The following is a 19524-nucleotide window of genomic DNA, read 5'->3' as shown; positions in this document are numbered from 1 at the left end:
ATACTTTTTTTACCAAGCCTATTCTTATTTTACTGCTTTAATAATATGAATGCATCCTATATAACATCTTATAAAATTGTACCATTTGGCATATTTAAGTATAAATACATTAGTTTTCTACAAGCGAAGTTGTGATTAGTACTTGAGAAAGTGGCAAACTGCTGTACCTTATGTTTCCTTTACACACATACGTTCATTTTTGCCATCTGAAAGGTAGGAAAAATTAAAAGTTGAAAATAAATTTTGTTATATAAAGTATATTTTGTAGTATAAAAAGTATATTGTTTGGGAAGACATTCATACAGTCACAGTCTGATGGCTCCTAATCTCAGAACTGTAGGGAAGTTTTATAGCTGAAGTCTTACTGGGGAGATTATTCAAATGCCTACAAAGCTGGGCATGACACAGGAGCAGACTTAGGCCCTCCTCCTTAAGAGAAGGGGAAAATGGCAAGTTTGGTTTGGAGGAGCCATGGAGCTCTCTTGGGTTGGGCAGTGCAGTCACTCTTTGCCTGCCCAACATACCTCAGAGCTTGTTATGAGGATAAAATAGAGGAAGGACTGATGTATCCCACCCTGAGCTCCTTGGAGGAAAGGCAGGATACAAATGTACTAAATAGCTACCAAGAACAGTCAAAAATTTGTGGCATCCATATTCAGGTAATATATTCTTGCATACTTCTTGCAAGCAAGACAGTTTGCTAATCATCCATATGTGTGACTGTACGAAGTGAAATGTGGGATTACTTTGAACTGTTGTTTAAGAGGTACTCTGCAGTCATGCATCCTGCTCCCCTTACTTCCCAAAGGAGTCCCTTTGTGTTCATTTCAGTGGGGAAATTGGTGATGGAAAAAAGGCATAGAACAAGAAGGTACTGTCCTTGCTCCTTGTATTTATATGAAGCCAATTACTGTATTTTTCGCTCCATAAGACACACTTTTTTCCTTCTCAAAAGTGAGGGGAAATGTGGGTGCGTCTTATAGAGCGAATGTGCGCACAGAGCCGGCTGGGCGCGCTGGGAGGCGGCCGGGGAAAGCTGCCTCGCGCTGTTCCAGCGCGCCCAGCCGGCTCTGTGCGCCCGCCCAGCCCGCTCTGTGCGCTTGCCCGCCTCCCAGCTGGGAAGCGGAGGGGGGGCGGCTTGGTGCGCCTGCCCGCCTCCCCGCCCGCTCTGAGCGCTTGGCGCTCCCGCCCGCCTCCTCCCCGCCCGCTCTGAGCGCTTGGCGCGCCTGCCTGCCCGCCTCCTCCCCGCCCGCTCTGAGCGCTTGGCGCGCCTGCCTGCCCGCCTCCTCCCAGCCCGCTCTGAGCGCTTGGCGTGCCCGCCCGCCTGCCTCCTCCCCGCCTGCTCTGAGCGCTTAGCCCGCCCGCCCGCCTCCTCCCAGCTCACTCTGAGCTCTTGGAGCGCCCACCCGCCTCCTCCCCGCCCGCTCTGAGCTCTTGGCGTGCCCGCCCGCCTCCTCCCCGCCCGCTCTGAGCTCTTGGAACGCCCGCCCGCCTCCTCCCCGCCCGCTCTGAGCTCTTGGAGCGCCCGCCCGCCTCCTCCCCGCCCGCTCTGAGCTCTTGGAGCGCCCGCCCGCCTCCTCCCCGCCCGCTCTGAGCGCTTGGTGCGCGCACCCACCCACCTCCTCCCAGCCCGCTCTGTGCGCTTGGCGCGCCCGCCCGCCTCCCAGCCCGCTCTGAGCGCTTGGCGCGCCCACCCGCCTCCCAGCCCGATCTTTGCGTCCGCCCGCCTCCCAGCTGGGAAGGGGGGGGAAGCACAGAGCCGGCTTGGCGCGCTGGAACGACTCAAGCCGGCTCTGTGCGCCCGCCCGCCTTCCAGGGCATTAACTCCATAGGACAAGTTTTTAGAGGAGGAAAACAAGATTTTTTCTTGTTTTCCTCCTCTAAAAACTAGGTGCGTCTTATGGAGCGAAAAATACGGTATTTAATGTAGTCTTCAAAAAGCTTGTGTGAAGTCATCAATTTTCTGACAAAAGCAGGACCTGGAGCAGTAAGTAAAGTAGATTCCACAATAAAGTACTGTCCCTTAATACAAGGACTGGGGTTCCCAATGAAGTTGATAAGCCATAGATTCAGGATGGAGACCAGAGGAAATACTTCCTTATTCAATGAGTAATTAAATTATTGAATCAATTGCAGGGGGATGTAGTGATGGCCTTGAGCACAGATGGCTTTAAAAGGAGGTTAAAATAATTCATGGAGGATGATCCATCAGTGGTGACCACAGGGAATCTCCATGTTCAAAGGCATTAAACAACTGAATACCAGTGGCTAGGAGACAATGTTGTGGAAAGGTCTTGGCCTATGCCCTATTGGTTGGCCCTCCAGGGCAACTAGTTGGCCACTGTGCGAAGCAAGGTTCTGGCCTATTGACCACTTATCTGATCCAGCAAGGCTCTTTTTATGGTCCTATCCAAAGTCTTCGGGAGTAGGCAGTGTCTTCCATTTTTCCCCCCTCCATGTGCCTTCCACCCATGGAAAGTGTCAGAAGGTAAACCGTACCACTATTTAGGTGAGTAAAACTATGCTATGACCTAAGAGTAAAAATAATTGACAGCAGTTGCAGTAAATGACATCTCCTCCTTGAAAATCCGATACCTTTGCAGTCTACTTGTGTACCTTGCTCATACATTCAAGTGACCTTAGACTTCTAGAAAGATAGCTTGTGTCTTTAAGTGTTTTGCCCATACAGTTGTGAAAGTCGGATCGATAATCATCATAGAGCTGTATTCTTCTTTGACTTCTGAAGTCACTCTTTCCTAAATCCAGCGCTTCATAAATAATCTCTAGTTGTATTTATCGCTGAGATGCTCTGGTCTGAGCTCTAACACTCCCACTGCCTAAGCAAAACAATTTTTAATAAGTAGGAAGAAAGGGTATTGTGGAGGTTTTTTTTCCCAGTTTAATGCAGCTTCTCTCCTTCTGATAAAGGCAGCATTCCTATAAACTTGTGGAACATCTCTCATCTGAATTACAGTTAAACAGTAAACATATTCACAAATCCCACGCCTTCCATCATCAAGTACTTAAGTCAAAGCTACCATTCTGTATGCAGATGAAAAAATGTCTACATTGAGAACATTTAAAATACCAGTTTGCCCCAGTTGTTGCAAGCCTCAGAGACATTTTTTTCTCATGATACTTGTCCCACTTCTGAGAACATGAACATGGCTGTAAGTATGAAGCAGAATTATGACACAGACATATGCTACCATTTTTGGTGTTATAACTGCTTCATAAATGCATCTGTCATTCTAGTCTACTGAATAATGTCATGGGTGTCATGAGAGAAATCACTGCCTAAGAATTGTACAATAAGCTGATGTCATTGCTGTGTTCTAGTAAGTGCAAAACAAAGCGAATGAAACTAAATGGATGACTAATGCCAGGCACTCCTGTTTGAAGTGGGTGCAGCCTAATACTGCTGGTTTGACATCATCCAATAACTGAAGGTCCACTTCTTGTCTGATTTGAAAATATTCAAGAATATACCGAAGTTCCAAATTGCTGTTTGTTCAAAATATTGTCGAAGGCTTTCACGGTCAGAGTTCATTGGTTCTTGTAGGTTATCCGGGCTGTGTAACCGTGGTCTTAGAATTTTCTTTCCTGACGTTTCGCCAGTTTGCTGGCGAAACGTCAGGAAAGAAAATTCCAAGACCACGGTTACACAGCCCAGATAACCTACAAGAACCAATGCTGTTTGTTCCTTTTCCAGATTTATTAGTTTCTTATATAAATCACTAGTTATGGGAAAACCCTCATAATTTTTCATTCCTCAAAATACCTTATCAGATAAGCTCGCAATTCCATTTTACAGACAGAAAGCTGAAAATGAGGTCTTATTTCTCAAGGTCCTCCAGAGTGTTCATGGCTGAGTGTGTTCAATCTGTTTAATGCATTTATGGCCGGAAATTGTTCGATACATGTCGTCCTGGGCAAGATTTTTTTTTTGTTGTATAGAAGATAATATTTCAGTGCACTTCCTATGCTTGAAAGTAACAGTAATTGGAGGTGGTTGGTTCTATTTGTCATGACTTGTTAAATTTGTACATTGAATTTTCATTCATAATTTTGTAAAATGTTCCGCTGTGTGCAAGGTTTTTAAATGAACAGGGGCCTATTTCATTAGTTAGGTAGTTGAGTTGGCTAGTTTGGTTTTGAGTTGGCTAGTTTGGTTTGGTTTAACTCTAATTATTAGCCTTGTAGTAATGCACCCACTTATTTCAAAGCCCTGTTCAGATTGAGCTGAAATGTTCAAATGGTGAACAAATTTCAGATTATTTTGGGTACTGCAACTTTAATTTCAACTGCCAAACACTGCTGCCTGGTGTGCTCTGCAAACAGTAATTCTATGAAATAATATGCATTTGAATTGTGTGTAATATTTCATGATGGAAAGAATGTTGTTCTTTGTCAAGGTGACACATTAGGTAGTATCAAAATAAATTTTAATAGTCGGTAATAGTGATACATTTGTATACTGTCTTTATTATCCTATACAGTGAACAATGAAAGCACACAATGTCATAAAAGACAAATATATCATATAATCATACCTAATTATGAACCTGGCCACAGTGAAGATGAAAAAACCCACAAAGTAGGGCCAGGTTCAGGGGGAGGGCTCCCCCCCCCCCCGAGTTACAGTAAAATTCTGTTTTTTAAAAAAGGTGTATTTTAAAATTACCCCCATAGAGGACCATTGTCTACACTTGTGCTGGCAACATAAGGGAAAAGAGGCATCATGACAAAGTGTTGAAGTCTTTGACTTCATTGCTAGGAGCATTTTCCGCCAGTGGCAGTGGAACAGGAAACCCAGGGAGGAGGAGAAGCTGGATGGGAAGCAAGAGAGGCTTGAGCAAGCTGTGGGGGGATAGGTGATGGTAATGGTGCTCCTGGAGGGAAATTTAAAGGGGGAGGAAGCTGGGTGGGCCAGCAACAAGGCAGCAGCAACCTCCTTTGTTCCCCAGCTGCACTCCCTCCCCAGCCCAGGAAGGATGGAAATGAAGAGAGGGCAGCCAGAAGGAGAAAGATGCAGCAATGGCTCCCCCCCCCCCCAATATCCTCTGTTCAAGAAAGAAGGTGTGGAGTGGCAGAGGCAGAGACCGGGAGGAGGAGCAGGGGAGGGCTGTGACAGCTGCCCTCCCTCCTCCTGAGAGTTCCTGGTGGGTTCCCCACTTGCTGCTTGTTTTTGTGAAACCGTAGGTACAGAAATTCCTGCATGCACTTATTTTTCAGGAATTTTCTGTCCAATCCCCAGTTTTACACTTAGTATTACAAACATGCAAGTCCTTCTACCTTGTCCCCTGTATATGAGGAGAGGTGCAATCATATTTATGTCAGACAACCAAAATTTCACTCTGGAGTTCAATCAGGTGCATAGAAATCACTGTATCTAATACTTTAGCACAACATCCAGACAATCTTGTTAGGCCTGGAAAAATATTTATGCTGTTCCATGTTAATAAATTGCTGTCTGCTTGATGGTATAAACCAAGCAGCAAGAATAAGTGCAGAAGGGCACTGCAGCTTCATTCTGGAAAACCTGAAAATATTCTCTCGGTGAAATAATGTCAATAAAGTACACATTTATTATTCATGAACTTGTATATGATATACCTTTTTACAGCATGCTGCAGTTCATTATGCTATAGTTTAGATCTTATTTCGTGTGAACGGTGAGAAGCTTCCAGAAGGGAATGCTGTGATCTCTTCTTTCCCACTTTAACAGCCTTCTGTGCCTTTGAAATCATGCCCTCACTGGACCCCCATGAGCAGCCTAAGGGAAAAGTTGGTAAAAATACCACCCCTGTTCCTGTGATGGAAATACCTTTTGCCAGCAGAAAACATAGTATAGGATCCAGTTCCAAGTCTGTGTTTTCATACACAGAATGGTATGCATGCTTTTTATGTACCAGTCTAATGTGAAAAGCCTATCCGGGCATAGTTTTGATTCCACTGAAATTCTGCGCCTTCATCAGCTCTATTTTTTTTTAATCTATTCTTAAATGTATACTTGTGTTACCTTATGTAAGGATAGACTCTTGGTCTTCTGCCATCTGGAATCTGTCATTTAAATCCGTAATTTTCAGTTCTGAATAGATAGTGCTGGAAACCTGACTCTTATGCTCCTGAGTATGGGCCACTGCTTTGCATTAAATTAGTACATAACGTTTATCTGAGAAACTTCAAAGGTAGACAGGATACCTCCCCCCCCCCCCCAAAAAAATTGTGAAATTAGCTGTAGAAGAGGATTCCCTTATTTGATCAATTGGGATGTTGACACAAAAGTGATGTTGAAAATAAAAGTTAAGGGTCAATTGGTGGCAATCAATCAGTCTTTATTAAAAACAGTCATAGACCAGCACAGCTATTCACAATTTACCACTGAAGCCCTTAGTATTATTGTCTACCCACAGGTTTATACAAATAGTAAAAAAGTTATTTGCACAATTTGCAAACTATAAATGCTACCCATTAAAATTATTGGCATACCAATGTTCTCAGCAGTGTTTGATGGATTCTACAGGCCGATGCACAAAACTTTGCTGTTCCTACTGTAACCTGTGGATTTTCATCTATAAGGAACATTTTAGTATACTCTGGACCTGAACGGCCGAGATGCCTGCTAAGCTAGGGGGAGATAAACTTAGAACGAACCTCTTGGTATGGTGGACAGCACAGTAGAACATGCTCCGTTGTTTCAATTTCTTTTAAAGCACAGGGACATACCCTATCCAAGGGAACCTTTCTGTATTTCCCATCCAAAACTGAGGGAAGAGCTTGGCATCTAGCAAGAGTGAATGCTTTCCTGTATCTGAAGATCTCTAATTGGGAGAGGTAGGTGGCAGGAGAGGTTACATATCTGGACTGCTCTGCTGATAGAAAAGTCGGTGCCTTCTCTAGATCTTTTTGGCAATTGATGGCAATATTGTAAAACTGTCCAAATTGAAGCCTGAAGATTTTTTGTTGTACTAGTCAGGATTCAACTGTTATAAATATTAAGATGTAATGAGGGTTTATGTAAGCAGTTACTTCTTGCATGAGCGCACATCCCTTTTGCTTGCGCATGTGTGAGTGTGTAGAGATTTCCCAATCGGGATGTCGCCCACCTCCCAATCCTGTATGTCACACTGTTCCAGAGGTCCCCTGATACTCAAGAATAGCTTTTGGGAAGGGCATGGGGGGCGGGGTAAAGGTGGAAGGTAGATGAGAAAACCCGATTGTTCTCATGAAACACTACAATTGTTTGCTTGGATCCAAACAAAATGGAGTGACCATGTCTGTGAAACCTGTTCAGTTATCTGATTAAAGTGGCACTAGGATAATTCTCCTCTGAGGCTCGGGCATCTTGGAACTGTGGGTTATTGTCCACGCCCTATCTGAGGAGGCAGGACCAAAAGAAAAAACTTCCTGCTGCCCTCTATCGGGACAGTAACCCTCTGTACCTCAGTCTTTTGTCCTGCCTAGTGAGGAGAGCAGTGATTTTCACAGCTCTGTTAGTTAGGCTTAGGTTTAGAGGCTTGTTTGTGTTTTTTCCCCTTAAACTTTCCTCAACCTTCTTTCCATACCTCCCCACCCGACCCGTCCTACCCGGTGTCTTTTTTCCGATTTCCCTGGTGTCCTGTGCATTGAATCGGGAAGGAGAGGGGGGGGGGGGAAATGGCGGACGCCATTTTAAACAGAGAAGACGACCTTCTCTCGGAGAAGGATTACGCTGTGGGGCTGGTCCAATTCGCCCCGACCAACAGCGCGCCGTCCAAAGGCACTGAGGACGGATCCTCTTTGGCGGCGGAGGAAAGCAGAGGGCTGCAGGAGGCTCGAGGAACCGCCGTTCAGCCCAAACAGAAAAAGGCGCGAAAAGCGGCGCCGACCCTTGCCGGCGCTAAACGCAGGAAGCGCGGCAGTGGGAAGTTCACCGGCGCAGCGAGAGCCAGCGGGAAAGCCCCGGTTGTCTACTCGCGGATCCAGCCTTCCTCTTCAGCAGCTTCGCCCGCGTCCTCAGACCCGGTGGCGATAGATGGTCTCCCGTCGGGAGGTGGTAACGTACCTCCCCCCCTTTCGGAGCAAACAGAAAGGCAGCCAGCTGTATCTATTCCCGCCTTTTCCTTGGGCCCTATAGGGGGCCACTTTATGCCTTTGCAGCAGGCACCAATCCAGCAACCATGTTTTAACCCCTTTCCCTCCTCAGGGGTGGCAACAGGGAGGTTTTTGACTGCAGATCAAGCTAATGACATGGTTAATGTAGCTTTGCAGAGGCAGTGGCAAGCTTTCCAGGCCTTTCAAATGCGCCTGCCTCAGTTCTCTGGCGGGGTTTCAGGTCCCCCTCCTACCTTGGTTCCCCAGTCTCAGGGGGAAGAGGGCAGTTCATCCACCTCGGGGGGGCCATCCAGAGGGGAGACATCTGCTTCTTGGCCCACTAAGGCTGCCAGAAAGACACAATCACAGCCGATTTCTCAATCTGGCTCTGAATCCCCTAGTCTGCAGGATACCCTTACCTCCGACCAGGAATCAGAAAGGGAAGAGCGCGAGGAGGGGGAGTTCGACTCCGAGGACGAGACCCCCCGTCCTGATGACCAACAGCCCAGGCTGTTCTCAGGAGAGGACTTCCAGGGTTTGTTGGCAAAGGCTATGATCGCTTTGGATCTAAATGAGGAACAGCAGTCCTCTGAGGAACCCAAATCAAAATTCAAAGAAGGAGTTAGGGAGTGCTTCCCCAGAAGGAGAACTCAAAGCAACCTAGTTCCTTTCCCAGAGTTTTTTATTAGGGCCCTCACGGATGAGTGGGATAACCCCTCCTCTAATAAACAGGTCCCGGCCTACGTTAAAAAACATTATAGTCTGGCTCCTCACGCCATGCAGATCTTGAAGGTTCATGTAGTCGACGCTCCAGTGGCTGACCTTCAGACCCCTGGGTTGATCCCTGAGGATGGGGTAGGTTCCATCCGTGACCAGCTGGACAGGAAGACTGATCATTTGGCAAAAAAGGCTCATGAGGCTTCGGCCCTAGCCATCCAGGCTAGCGCCACTACCTCCATTTTTGCGAGGGCCTCCTATTTATGGGTCAAAAAACTCCTACAATTGGTTCCGCCTGACAACCGCAGGGTTGTCGGGGGCTTGGAGAGAGTGCTTAGCGCCATCACTCTTATGGCAGATGCCTCCCTGGACACAATGTCCTTTACGGCTAGGGCCATGGCTTCTACCACATCCATTAGAAGGGCTTTGTGGCTAAGGGCCTGGCCGGCTGACTTCAGATCTAAAACCATTCTCATGTCCTACCCCATTAAAGGGGGCCGGCTTTTCGGGGAAAAAATGGACGGGATTTTGATTGAAACTAGGGATAAGAAACACGTCCTCCCTAGGCAACTTCGGAAGGAGAACAGATCCTCTTCCTACCCGTCATTTCGCTCTTCCAAGGTCCCTCCCAGATACCGGGCAGATTACAGAAAGGGCTCCTGGAACCAGAGTAGCTCATGGAACCAGAGTAGATCCTTTCGGAAAGGGGGGAAGTTCCAGAGACAAGGCCAGACTAGGCCTGACAAAGGGGATAAGTTCCCCAAAAACAATTCACAATGACGCCTCACTGTTGGCAGTGGGGGGGAGACTTCAGGTTTTCAGCCACATTTGGGCCAGATCCAACCCGGATTCGTGGGTATCCCAAATAATTTCTCAGGGATATCTCCTGGAGTTCTCTTCCCTGCCCCGGGATCGTTTCCTTTCTTCCCCCTTACCCCTAAAGAAAGAGAAGAGGGCCAGAACCGCCACAGCAATTCAACACCTTTTGCACATCGGAGCCGTGGAGAGGGTCCCCAACCAGGAGAGGGGGTTGGGGATCTATTCCATCTTCTTCACGGTTCCGAAGAAAAACGGGGACTGGAGGGCTATCCTCAATTTAAAGTACGTGAACCGGAGAATGAGGCGCAAACGTTTCCGGATGGAAACATTAAAATCCATCATAGAGTCCCTTCAGCCTCAGACTTTCATGACGGCGGTGGATTTAAAGGAGGCGTACCTCCATATCCTTATCCATCCAGCCCACAGGAGGTTTCTTCGGTTCACCCATGGCAGCAATCATTATCAATTCAGGGCCCTCCCCTTTGGATTAGCCTCTGCCCCCCGGGTTTTCACGAAGACCCTGGTGTCTGTTATAGCCACCCTCAGACAGGAGTCCATCCAGGTACATCCGTACCTGGACGACATCCTAATCTGTGCACAATCCAGGGAACAATCCCGGACCCATACCAACAGAGTAGTCCAGGTTCTTCGAGACCATGGATATTTAGTAAACTTCGAGAAAAGTTCCCTCAGCCCAGCACAATCTCTAGTACACCTGGGAGTGCGGATAGACTCTCGGAAAAACACTGTAACCTTGTCCCGAGAGAGAGTGGAAAAAATTGTTAGTCGAGCAGCTTCGGCCGCCAGTTCCAAAACAGCCAGGCTAATGGCCCTAGCGAAACTTTTAGGGCACATGATTTCGTGCATAGCAGTGGTGCCTTGGGCCAGATTCCACTCCAGACAACTACAGTGGCTCCTTCGACCATATCAAGGGGACATTGGGGTGAAGAGGGACAGAATCATTCCCTTACCACTCAGTGTCCGCAAGAGCCTGCGGTGGTGGGCTTCCAGGGAGAATTTAACCAAACCCACACAATACCTGCACGAGGATCCTCTCCAGCTCTTTACGGATGCCAGTCTGGATGGGTGGGGAGCCACCCTCAATGGGAAAATGGCCCAGGGACGTTGGTCTGCTCAGGAGTCGACCCTTCACATCAACGTGCTGGAGTTAAGAGCCGTGAGACTGGCTCTTCTATTCTTCTCAGCGGACATTTGCAACCATCACGTCCTAGTCAGGACGGACAATACGACTACCAAGGCCCACCTGAACAAGCAGGGGGGCACAAGGTCATCGATGTTACATCAGGAAGCAGTCAAATTGTTCCGCTGGGCCCAGTTCAAGGTTCTATCAATACGAGCGGAACACATAAAGGGCGCTCTCAACGTGGAAGCCGACTGGCTGAGCAGGCAGCAAGTAAACGAAGGAGAGTGGTCCTTAGACCAGGACTCCTTTCGTCTCATCACTCAAAAATTTGGTCTTCCAGAGGTAGATTTGTTCGCCTCTTCAGACAATTCCAAACTTCCAAGATTCTTCTCGAGATTCTTCCACCCAGACGCAGAGAGAATCGACGCTCTTCTAAGTCCTTGGCCAAGGACCCTGTTGTACGCCTTCCCGCCTCTGCCAATTATTCCGAAGGTCCTTCGCAAGATCCAGATGGAAAAAGCCAATGTGCTCCTAGTGGCCCCATTTTGGCCTCGCCGTCCATGGTTCGTCACTCTACAAAGACTAGCAGTTCAAGAACCATGGAGAATTCCAACTCAGTGGGGCACTCTACGTCAAGGTCCTCTAGTCCATCCAGATCCCCACTGGTTCTGCTTGACCGTTTGGCACTTGAGAGGATGAGCCTGGTCAATCTGGGTTACCCAACAGAGGTCGTTAACACCATTCTTGAGGCGCGCAGACCTGCAACCCGTCGCATATATTCCGCATCATGGAAAGCGTTTGTCAGATGGGCACGTAGAAAGAAGTTTGACCCTCTTCAACCAGGAGTTAACAACATCCTGGGGTTCTTACAGGAGGGAGTGAGATTAAACCTGGCAGTTTCTACTCTTCGCAGACAGGTTGCGGCCATAGCAACAGTTGTTCCAATGGTGGATGGAATGACGTTATCCAAGCATCGGCATATCGTCTCTTTTCTGAAAGGGGTTTCCCAGACTCGACCTCCTACTGTTCACCGGTTCCCTACCTGGAATCTTAACATCGTTCTTAAGGCCCTAACGAAGGAACCCTTTGAGCCCCTTCGGACTGCTCCTCTTAGGCTGCTTAGGATGAAAGTTCTATTCCTCGTAGCCATCACATCGGCTCGTCGAGTGTCAGAATTGCGAGCCCTGTCTATTCGTCAGGGTCTATGCATCTTCCATAGGGATAAGGTGGTATTATGACCAGACCCTACCTTCATCCCCAAGGTTAACTCTCCTTTTCATCGCGGTCAGGACATTTCCTTACCATCGTTCTGTCCTAAACCATCTTGTCCAAAGGAACGATCTTGGCACTCTCTCGACCTACGTAGAGCTTTGCGCATCTTCATTGATAGAACATCAGACCTGAGACGGACAGACTATTTGTTTATCAACATTTCCAACCCTAACAAGGGTCTCAGAATGTCTGCGGCATCCATTAGTTATGCCTTAAAGTCAACAATAGCTGAGGCATACAAAACCGCGGGGGTTCCTCTTCCACCGGGAATTACGGCTCATTCGCTTCGCAGCGCCTCTACAACGGCGGCGTTTGACAAGCAATCTCCTGTCGACGAAATTTGCCGCGCAGCCACGTGGTCAAGCGTGTCAACATTCGTCAAGCACTACAAGATTAGTACATGGTCATCTGCACAGGCGGCCTTTGGCCGCAGGGTCTTACAGCACGTAGTGGAGGAGAACGCATGACCCACCCTGATGGGAGCTCTTATAGATCCCACAGTTCCAAGATGCCCGAGCCTCAGAGGAGAATGGAGCCTTGACTACTTACCGTGAGGGCTCCTTCTCTTCTGAGGCGGAGGGCATCTTGCCCACCCGAGCAAAGAGTCAAGACAACGTGCTATCAACCATACCTTCAGAAGACAGCCATTTTCAGACCTAATTCCGGTCCCACTGCCTGTCTGTTTATAATGTTATAAGGTTACGTTTTCGTTCCGTTATACCTCGTTTTGTTCCTGTCTAAGAGCTAGGCAAGCCTGTGACTGAGGTACAGAGGGTTACTGTCCCGATAGAGGGCAGCAGGAAGTTTTTTCTTTTGGTCCTGCCTCCTCAGATAGGGCGTGGACAATAACCCACAGTTCCAAGATGCCCTCCGCCTCAGAAGAGAAGGAGCCCTCACGGTAAGTAGTCAAGGCTCCATTTTTTTACCTGTGCCTAGAAACTGATGCCTGATCTCTAAGTTGCATATAATTAACGCCATTCGGGCGGTGGAGATGATTAGTTCATAGATGTCTAGAATTATTTATCACCTTGTGTTTGTTTAGGCCATATAGGAAATAAATGTAGAGTTCAGTTGGAGATATCTGTTAATAGGAGAAGAGGAGCATTTGTGAATAATCTAATCTTAAGGAGGTCAGTTCTTGAAGCTTTACTAATGTGTACCCAGTATCAATAAAATTGAAATTGATACCTTGTATTCTTAAATGGAATCTGTTTTCTGTGCTTGTTGCTCAAAGTTATTTTTCCCCACCTGTGTCATTAAATTTAAGTAGTCTCAAATGATTGACATAAATAGAGCAGATAGGTTACGTGCAGTTCCTTAGAGGTTTTGGCATCATTACTACTGCTTACTAGGAAGCTTTAGCCATCTGCCAACTGAGATTGATACAGCCAGTAGAAAGATGTTCAACTGCACTGCATATGAGTAATCGTCTAATTTTCTGTTTAACAGGCTTAGGAGGCTAGTCACTGTTACCCTAAGACTAGAAGAAAAGAATCCGGGAAGATTGAGGAGAAATCTATCGTGATTGCATGATGTTGATTTTTATTTTATTTTGCATGAGTTGCATGCTAGCTGGCAAAGCTGTTGCTATGGAAACAAACAGTCAGCTCCAGAGAGTGCCAATGGAATGCTAATCTGTTATAAATGAGAAGTTCCAGCTGCTGTCCAAAGATGGAGAGGCTTAGAAGAGGAAGTTAAGGGAATGAAAGCACATTCCTTTATTTCAGAAGCTACTCTTTGCTGGCACCATAATTCCATATGGATAGCAAATAGTGCAGGAACTATAAAATACTTGGATAATAGACATGTACATTAGCCATGCCCTGGCCTGGATGGCCTAGGCTAGCCCAGTCATCAGACCTTGGAAGCTAAGCAGGGTCAGCCCTGGTTAGTACGTGGATGGAAGACCACCAAGAAAGTCCAGGGTTGCTACACAGAGGAAGGCAATGGCAAACCACCTTTGGTTGTCTCTTGCCTTGAGAACCCTACGGGGTCACTGTAAGCTGGCTGCAACTGTGATGGCACTTTATACCACTTTATATGTTAGAGACTGAGCATTGGGGACCCATGCCTATTTTTAAAATGCTTCACTAGTTCCCAGTTTATTTCCAGGGTTGTAGTTATGACCTTTAAAGCCTTTCACAGCCCAGGACTGTATGCCCTTGTGTTCTAGTTACCATCTTCAGCTTGCCACCTTCTGGGTGTCCCCTCACTGAGGCTGGCATTGACTAGAGCCCATGCTTTCTCTGTGGTTGTTCCCACTTTGTGGGATGGGTTCCTCAAAGAGGTATGTGGAGTGCAAGTGGCAGGTATTTCATAAGTTTGGGGGTGAATTGGAATTTTATTCCTTATTGGTGCTTGGATGTTTTTAATTGTATATTATGAACCACCTTAGATAATAGGGGAAGGTGAATATAAACATTTTAGTAAAATAAGTGAAAACATAAAAATATAAAAAAATAAAACCAGGAGCTCTTCAGGAACTATGAGATACAGTGGGGAGTAGGGGCAAGAAGCAGGAAATGGTAGAAATCACCACCGCACTTGTACACACACACACGCACACCTGTGTAAATTCTTGCTCCATTTGCAAAAGAGCAGATGGGGGTGATTTCTGCTGATCTCCTTTCAAGCTGCAGCCCTCCTCTGCATCCCACGGTGTTCCCAAGGATCCCAGGATCTTCTTTTGGAGAGCATAGGAATTCTTAAAATCTACTTCCATTGAAGCTTTCTGATATGTAAATCATTATTGAATGACTGGAACATCTTTAGCTAGCCAACAGCCCAAGTCATTTATTTTCTTAAACATGAGTTTAGGACATCCAGAATGAGTAAGTTTTTCGTTAGCATGATGTCTATTTGTTTAAAAAATATACAGTTTTCTAATTCTGACTGACAGAACTTAAAAGTGTACATATACTTCCCACAAATTGGACAAGGAAAACAGAACTGTAGTATTCATTTTGGAAGCTTTGGTTTCTGAGACCAGAGTATCTTCAGCTTGTTATACCAAATGTTACTAATAAACTAAACTGTGACTATCAGGATCTATAATTTGACACTTCTATCTGTTCTAAATGTCTAAAATCTGTAGGTAAAAGCAGCAGAGCTCGGTAGCTGCATTGACAAACTATTTTGTGCTTTGTCAAGTCGATTTTATGGGTCAACCTGCTGTCTGGCCTGGAGGTCGTCTGTTTGCAGATCCGCTGTGGTTGCTTGGGTCTTGCCTGATTGCCGGTGATACCCTTTGTGGAAATGTTATCTCCATTACTTAGTAGCAGATGCTGAATAGTTAAGAGAGAGAGAGAATGGAGGTGCTGATATCCAAGAACCTTCTATACTTCTTGCTAATGGCCAGTCTAGTTGGAAGTAGAGATGTTAAAGGAATAGAAACTTCATGACCAGGAGAGATCTTTGGTACCTCCCTTGTTTCTTGCTAAGGCCACTGTGTCCCCTGCAAAGCTGTTCCTAAGAGTCAGAAGATCCTTGGGAATAGTGGTGCAGGGGTCTGCTGTAAGAGGTTTTTTAGGCGTTTTAGAAGATGTATATGCTGTGTTCTTAGCTCGCATGCTTCTGAGATGGTTTCCATTCATGGTGATTAAAAAAGCAATATATTAATAAAAAACAACAAATAACCCAGTACTGTTTAGTATAACCATAGTGTGAAGATTATTCAGAAATGCCCATTAGCTGTGAGTTGTAAAATTTGTGGAAGGGTTTTTCCCCCCTAGAAACTTTGGGGGAGGAATGATATATGCAGTACTTTCTTATAAAACCTAAATATATTGCACAGCTTTAGTAACATAAAATACATCACTTATAACATATCAAAGTGTAAAATGTGGTATGTTTATACTAGAATGCCTTGGTATTCTACACATAAAATTATGAAAGACCTGTTATTTGAAAGAGAGCTACAAAATGCTGTACTCTATGTTAATTTGAATATATTGCATAATTTTTGCTACCTGAGAGGTAGGAAAAAACAAATTTTGTAGTGAACAAAGGTTTTTATTTAGACAAATGATCTCACACAGTCACAAGAAGACTAGCAGCACATTTGGATATTGTGTTAAAAATATTAAACTCTCAAGTAGTGTGATGATAAGGATGTTTTTATATGGCACCCCAAACTCAAGAAACTTGGGGCTAGATCAACAGCTATGGAGATTGAGCACCTGATGAACACAAACCTGCTAAATAGCCAAGCTTGCATTCTCTTCCCCTCCTACATTCATATAGCGCTCCAAGTTAGAAGGCCAAAATCTTCAGTTTCCAATTATTCAGTCCGTTGTGACATAGGTGGCTTAACAAACTGAAGTTAATGGAGGCACACAGAGCTGGACCTCTGTAGAAAGTCTGAACAGAGAAGGAGCAGGTGAATATGGGAGCAGGTGAACCTTTATAGGTAAGAACCAGTACTTTGAATTGTGTCCAAAATTGGTGAAAGGGATACCTTAGAATTCACTCCACCCAGCAGTCTTGCTGCAGCATCTTGAAATATCTCTTCTGCTTTATTTCAAATGGAGTGTTTAAGGACCAGAAAGAAAGGAAAAGGCTGTGCTCATTGTAACAGAAGAGCAAACATAACATAGGGAAAGTACCCTAAAGGAACCCGAGTACAACAGAATCTCTGACATTTTGCCCCCCCCCCCATCTCTTGGAGGATGGGGCAGAAATAGGACAGCATGGTGAGTCAGGTGGTCACTAGAAACTTGATTTTAATTCCAAATGTTGAGTTAAATTCAATACCTTTATTTTTGGACCTATGCAGCAGCCTTTTAATAATACTATGGTAGTGCAGGAGAGTGATTTTCAGAGTGGAATTGACCATTTGTCACTTGCTGTTTTTGTGGTGCTGCTAGTGTTCTGTTTAGGGTTTCCAAGTAGTTTTTTTGTTGAAACTAACACTTTGATGTGTTCTATGCATTTCAAAGATGTGCTTTCATTTTATCTGGCTATTGTGTACATTTTGGATTAAAGGTGGATTGTACAAATAAAGCATGCAGTTTTCATTAGTATAAGAAGATTTTATTAATGTGCCTGTACAATACACAGAATCACATAAAACATCCTCCGCTAAAAAACAAACATAAAATAACAAGCCCCAAATCCCAAATGGGTTGTGTTTGAAAAACTGTTACAGTGAAATTATAGGTGACAGTTATAATGCAAATGGCACTTGTAAGTATAAATAACACATTGTGAGTAGGTTTACTTCTAAAAATGGACAAGGCTACATCAGCTGATATAAGTCTGTTCATTTACCTCTGCAAACTTCACTTGCAGGGCTATAGAGTACAATTGTGGCGTATAGTGTAAGCATGGTTCCTGCTGAAAGTGGTGTTTGCTGACAAAATTCTCCTTGTGAGGTTTTATAACTACTGCTGCCACCATCGGTTTCCAATCAATTGTAGTTGAAGCTCCATAGCTTTAGTTCATATTGCCAGAAGCCAAACACTTCTTTGCTGTTCATGACCCCTAGCTTTTAAAAAGGCTTAGGCAAATTGATGCCAGGTCTTTTAAAGATGATTAGCCATGATATTGAAATGGAACCTAAATGTTTAGCAGCTGCATACCTCTGAATGGCATCTCTTGGGGGAGTAATACAGGAATTAGCCATCATTTTCATATTCTGCTTATGAGCTCCCAGAGGTATCTGCTGCCTAGTACTGGAAATTGATTGGTGGAACAGATGGTTGGTATGATCCAGAAAAGTTTCTTGCCATCTAGAGTAGCAAACTATATTTTTGAACCCTAATAAAAAGGTTATTCTCAATAACCAGCAGTAAAGAGAATACAAAAAAGTCAAGAACAGTGTTTTATAAACAAAAGCACTCCCTCTGATTCCATACCAAACTTTAAGAAGATGGGAGTAAAGGGAGTTGACCAGTGTAAATAAAACTTTTTTTTAATTAAGCTTCATCTTGGAGTGGCCATCATGGTCCATCTGACCTTGGCAGTCATCTGATTAAACCAGCTCATTCTGCAGTTGTAAGCAAAAAAAAAAAGCTTCCTGTAGAATAATACGAATCATGTTCTAATTACAGATTGGAAATTCAGAAAATGGCAAACACACAAATCTTTTCTCTCTCTCCCCTCTCCTCCCCAGCCCATGGCCAACTTTTAACAAGTAGGCCAAAGCTCAAATAAGTTTGGGGCCACTTTTAAAAATGCTTGCCAACAACATCCCCTTCCAGCACAGCCAGCCCTTTCACTGTCTGGTGAATGCAGTGATAGTGAAGTCTTGGGGAAGCCTTTTTGTGAGACCCCTTCCCTTACAGCCTAGAGTGTTGTAATGGCAGTCTTTCTGTCACCAGAGTCTGGAAAATGTGGTTTTGAGCATTCTCGAATCCATACTGTGGATTTTCAAGGAGTCTGTGCGCCCATGGCGCAGAATCTTTTAAATTGGGGTTAGTTTAGGAAGTGTTATGAGTATTGAAGGTTTCTGCCAAAGTTTCCTGAAACAAGGACATTTGCTCATAGAAAATCTGTTACAGTTAACTGTATTGTCAATTAATTGCAAGTTATTAAAGTACTGTATCTTTCAGCTTTACTATGTGCAAATGCTCTGTTCGAGAGAGAAAATGCACATGCACTGTCTTCTTTCTTCAAGGATGCAGTACAGATCTTCTGCAGGATTTGTGTGTGGATTTTCCAGATAAACATCTGTTCATACTGAGGAGCCTCTTCTCCCTATGCCTACATAATTATGCTGGTATATGGAAGTCTGTGCTTGAATATTTCTACTGAATTCTGTAAAACAGATGAAATATACAGGAAATATTGGAGACAAGAGTTGGCCTTTCCCTATTAACTCGATTTCCTGTGTTTTATGTTTTCTCATAGATTATTTCGCTGGATATTTCTTTTCATCCGGGTTTGGTAATGCATAAGAAGAATTGCTTGAAATTATAATGGATTTTAAGTGGTACCATCAAGAAAATAGGCTTTATAATAAATTTTATGTCTGACAAGTTGTACAGCTTTTTATGTACAACGATGACAACCACTCATATGAATGGACATGTAACAGAAGATTCAGATAGTGAAACAAAAAATGTGGACCTTGCACCTTTTGACGAGCCTCAGAAGCACAGAGAAATGGCTGTTGATTGCCCTGGTGATCTGGGCACCAGGATGATGCCACTACGGCGGAGTGCTCAACTTGAGCGAATTCGACAACAGCAGGAAGACCTGAGACGCAGGCGAGAAGAAGAAGGAAAGAAACAGGAACTGGACCTAAATTCTTCTGTGCGGCTAAAGAAGCTAGCTCAAATTCCTCCCAAAACTGGAATAGACAATCCTATGTTTGACACAGGAGAAGGAGTTATTCTGGAGAGCCCACACTGTGCTGTGAAAGTCTTAGGTATGTGTTGCTTGCAAGTGGAATGAAACTTTTGTATACTTTAGACCTCCGAAAACAAGCTTTGCTTTGCTGGGATTGTTAAGCAGTTGTTCTGTCAAGAAGAAAATCCACCCACTAATTGTGGTGG

The 19524-nt window shown here is 44.9% G+C and overlaps 1 protein-coding gene across 1 annotated transcript in view; it reads left to right on the top strand.

Annotated features, from left to right (window-relative positions):
- Positions 1-18877: 18877 nt before the first annotated feature.
- PALS1 (protein associated with LIN7 1, MAGUK p55 family member) overlaps positions 18878-19524 on the top strand; it is a 39888-nt gene continuing 39241 nt past the window's right edge. The window contains exon 1 of the mRNA XM_056851708.1: positions 18878-19397. Within this exon, the coding sequence (XP_056707686.1) occupies positions 18995-19397 (403 nt within the window). The 5' untranslated portion in view covers positions 18878-18994. The remainder of the gene's footprint in view (positions 19398-19524) is intronic.

The sequence above is a fragment of the Euleptes europaea genome, chromosome 6, assembly GCF_029931775.1.
Source record: "Euleptes europaea isolate rEulEur1 chromosome 6, rEulEur1.hap1, whole genome shotgun sequence".
NCBI classification, from domain to species: Eukaryota; Metazoa; Chordata; class Lepidosauria; order Squamata; family Sphaerodactylidae; genus Euleptes; species Euleptes europaea.
The sequence above is the reverse complement of the archived record's forward strand: the minus strand, read 5'-3'. Positions and strand labels throughout refer to the sequence as shown.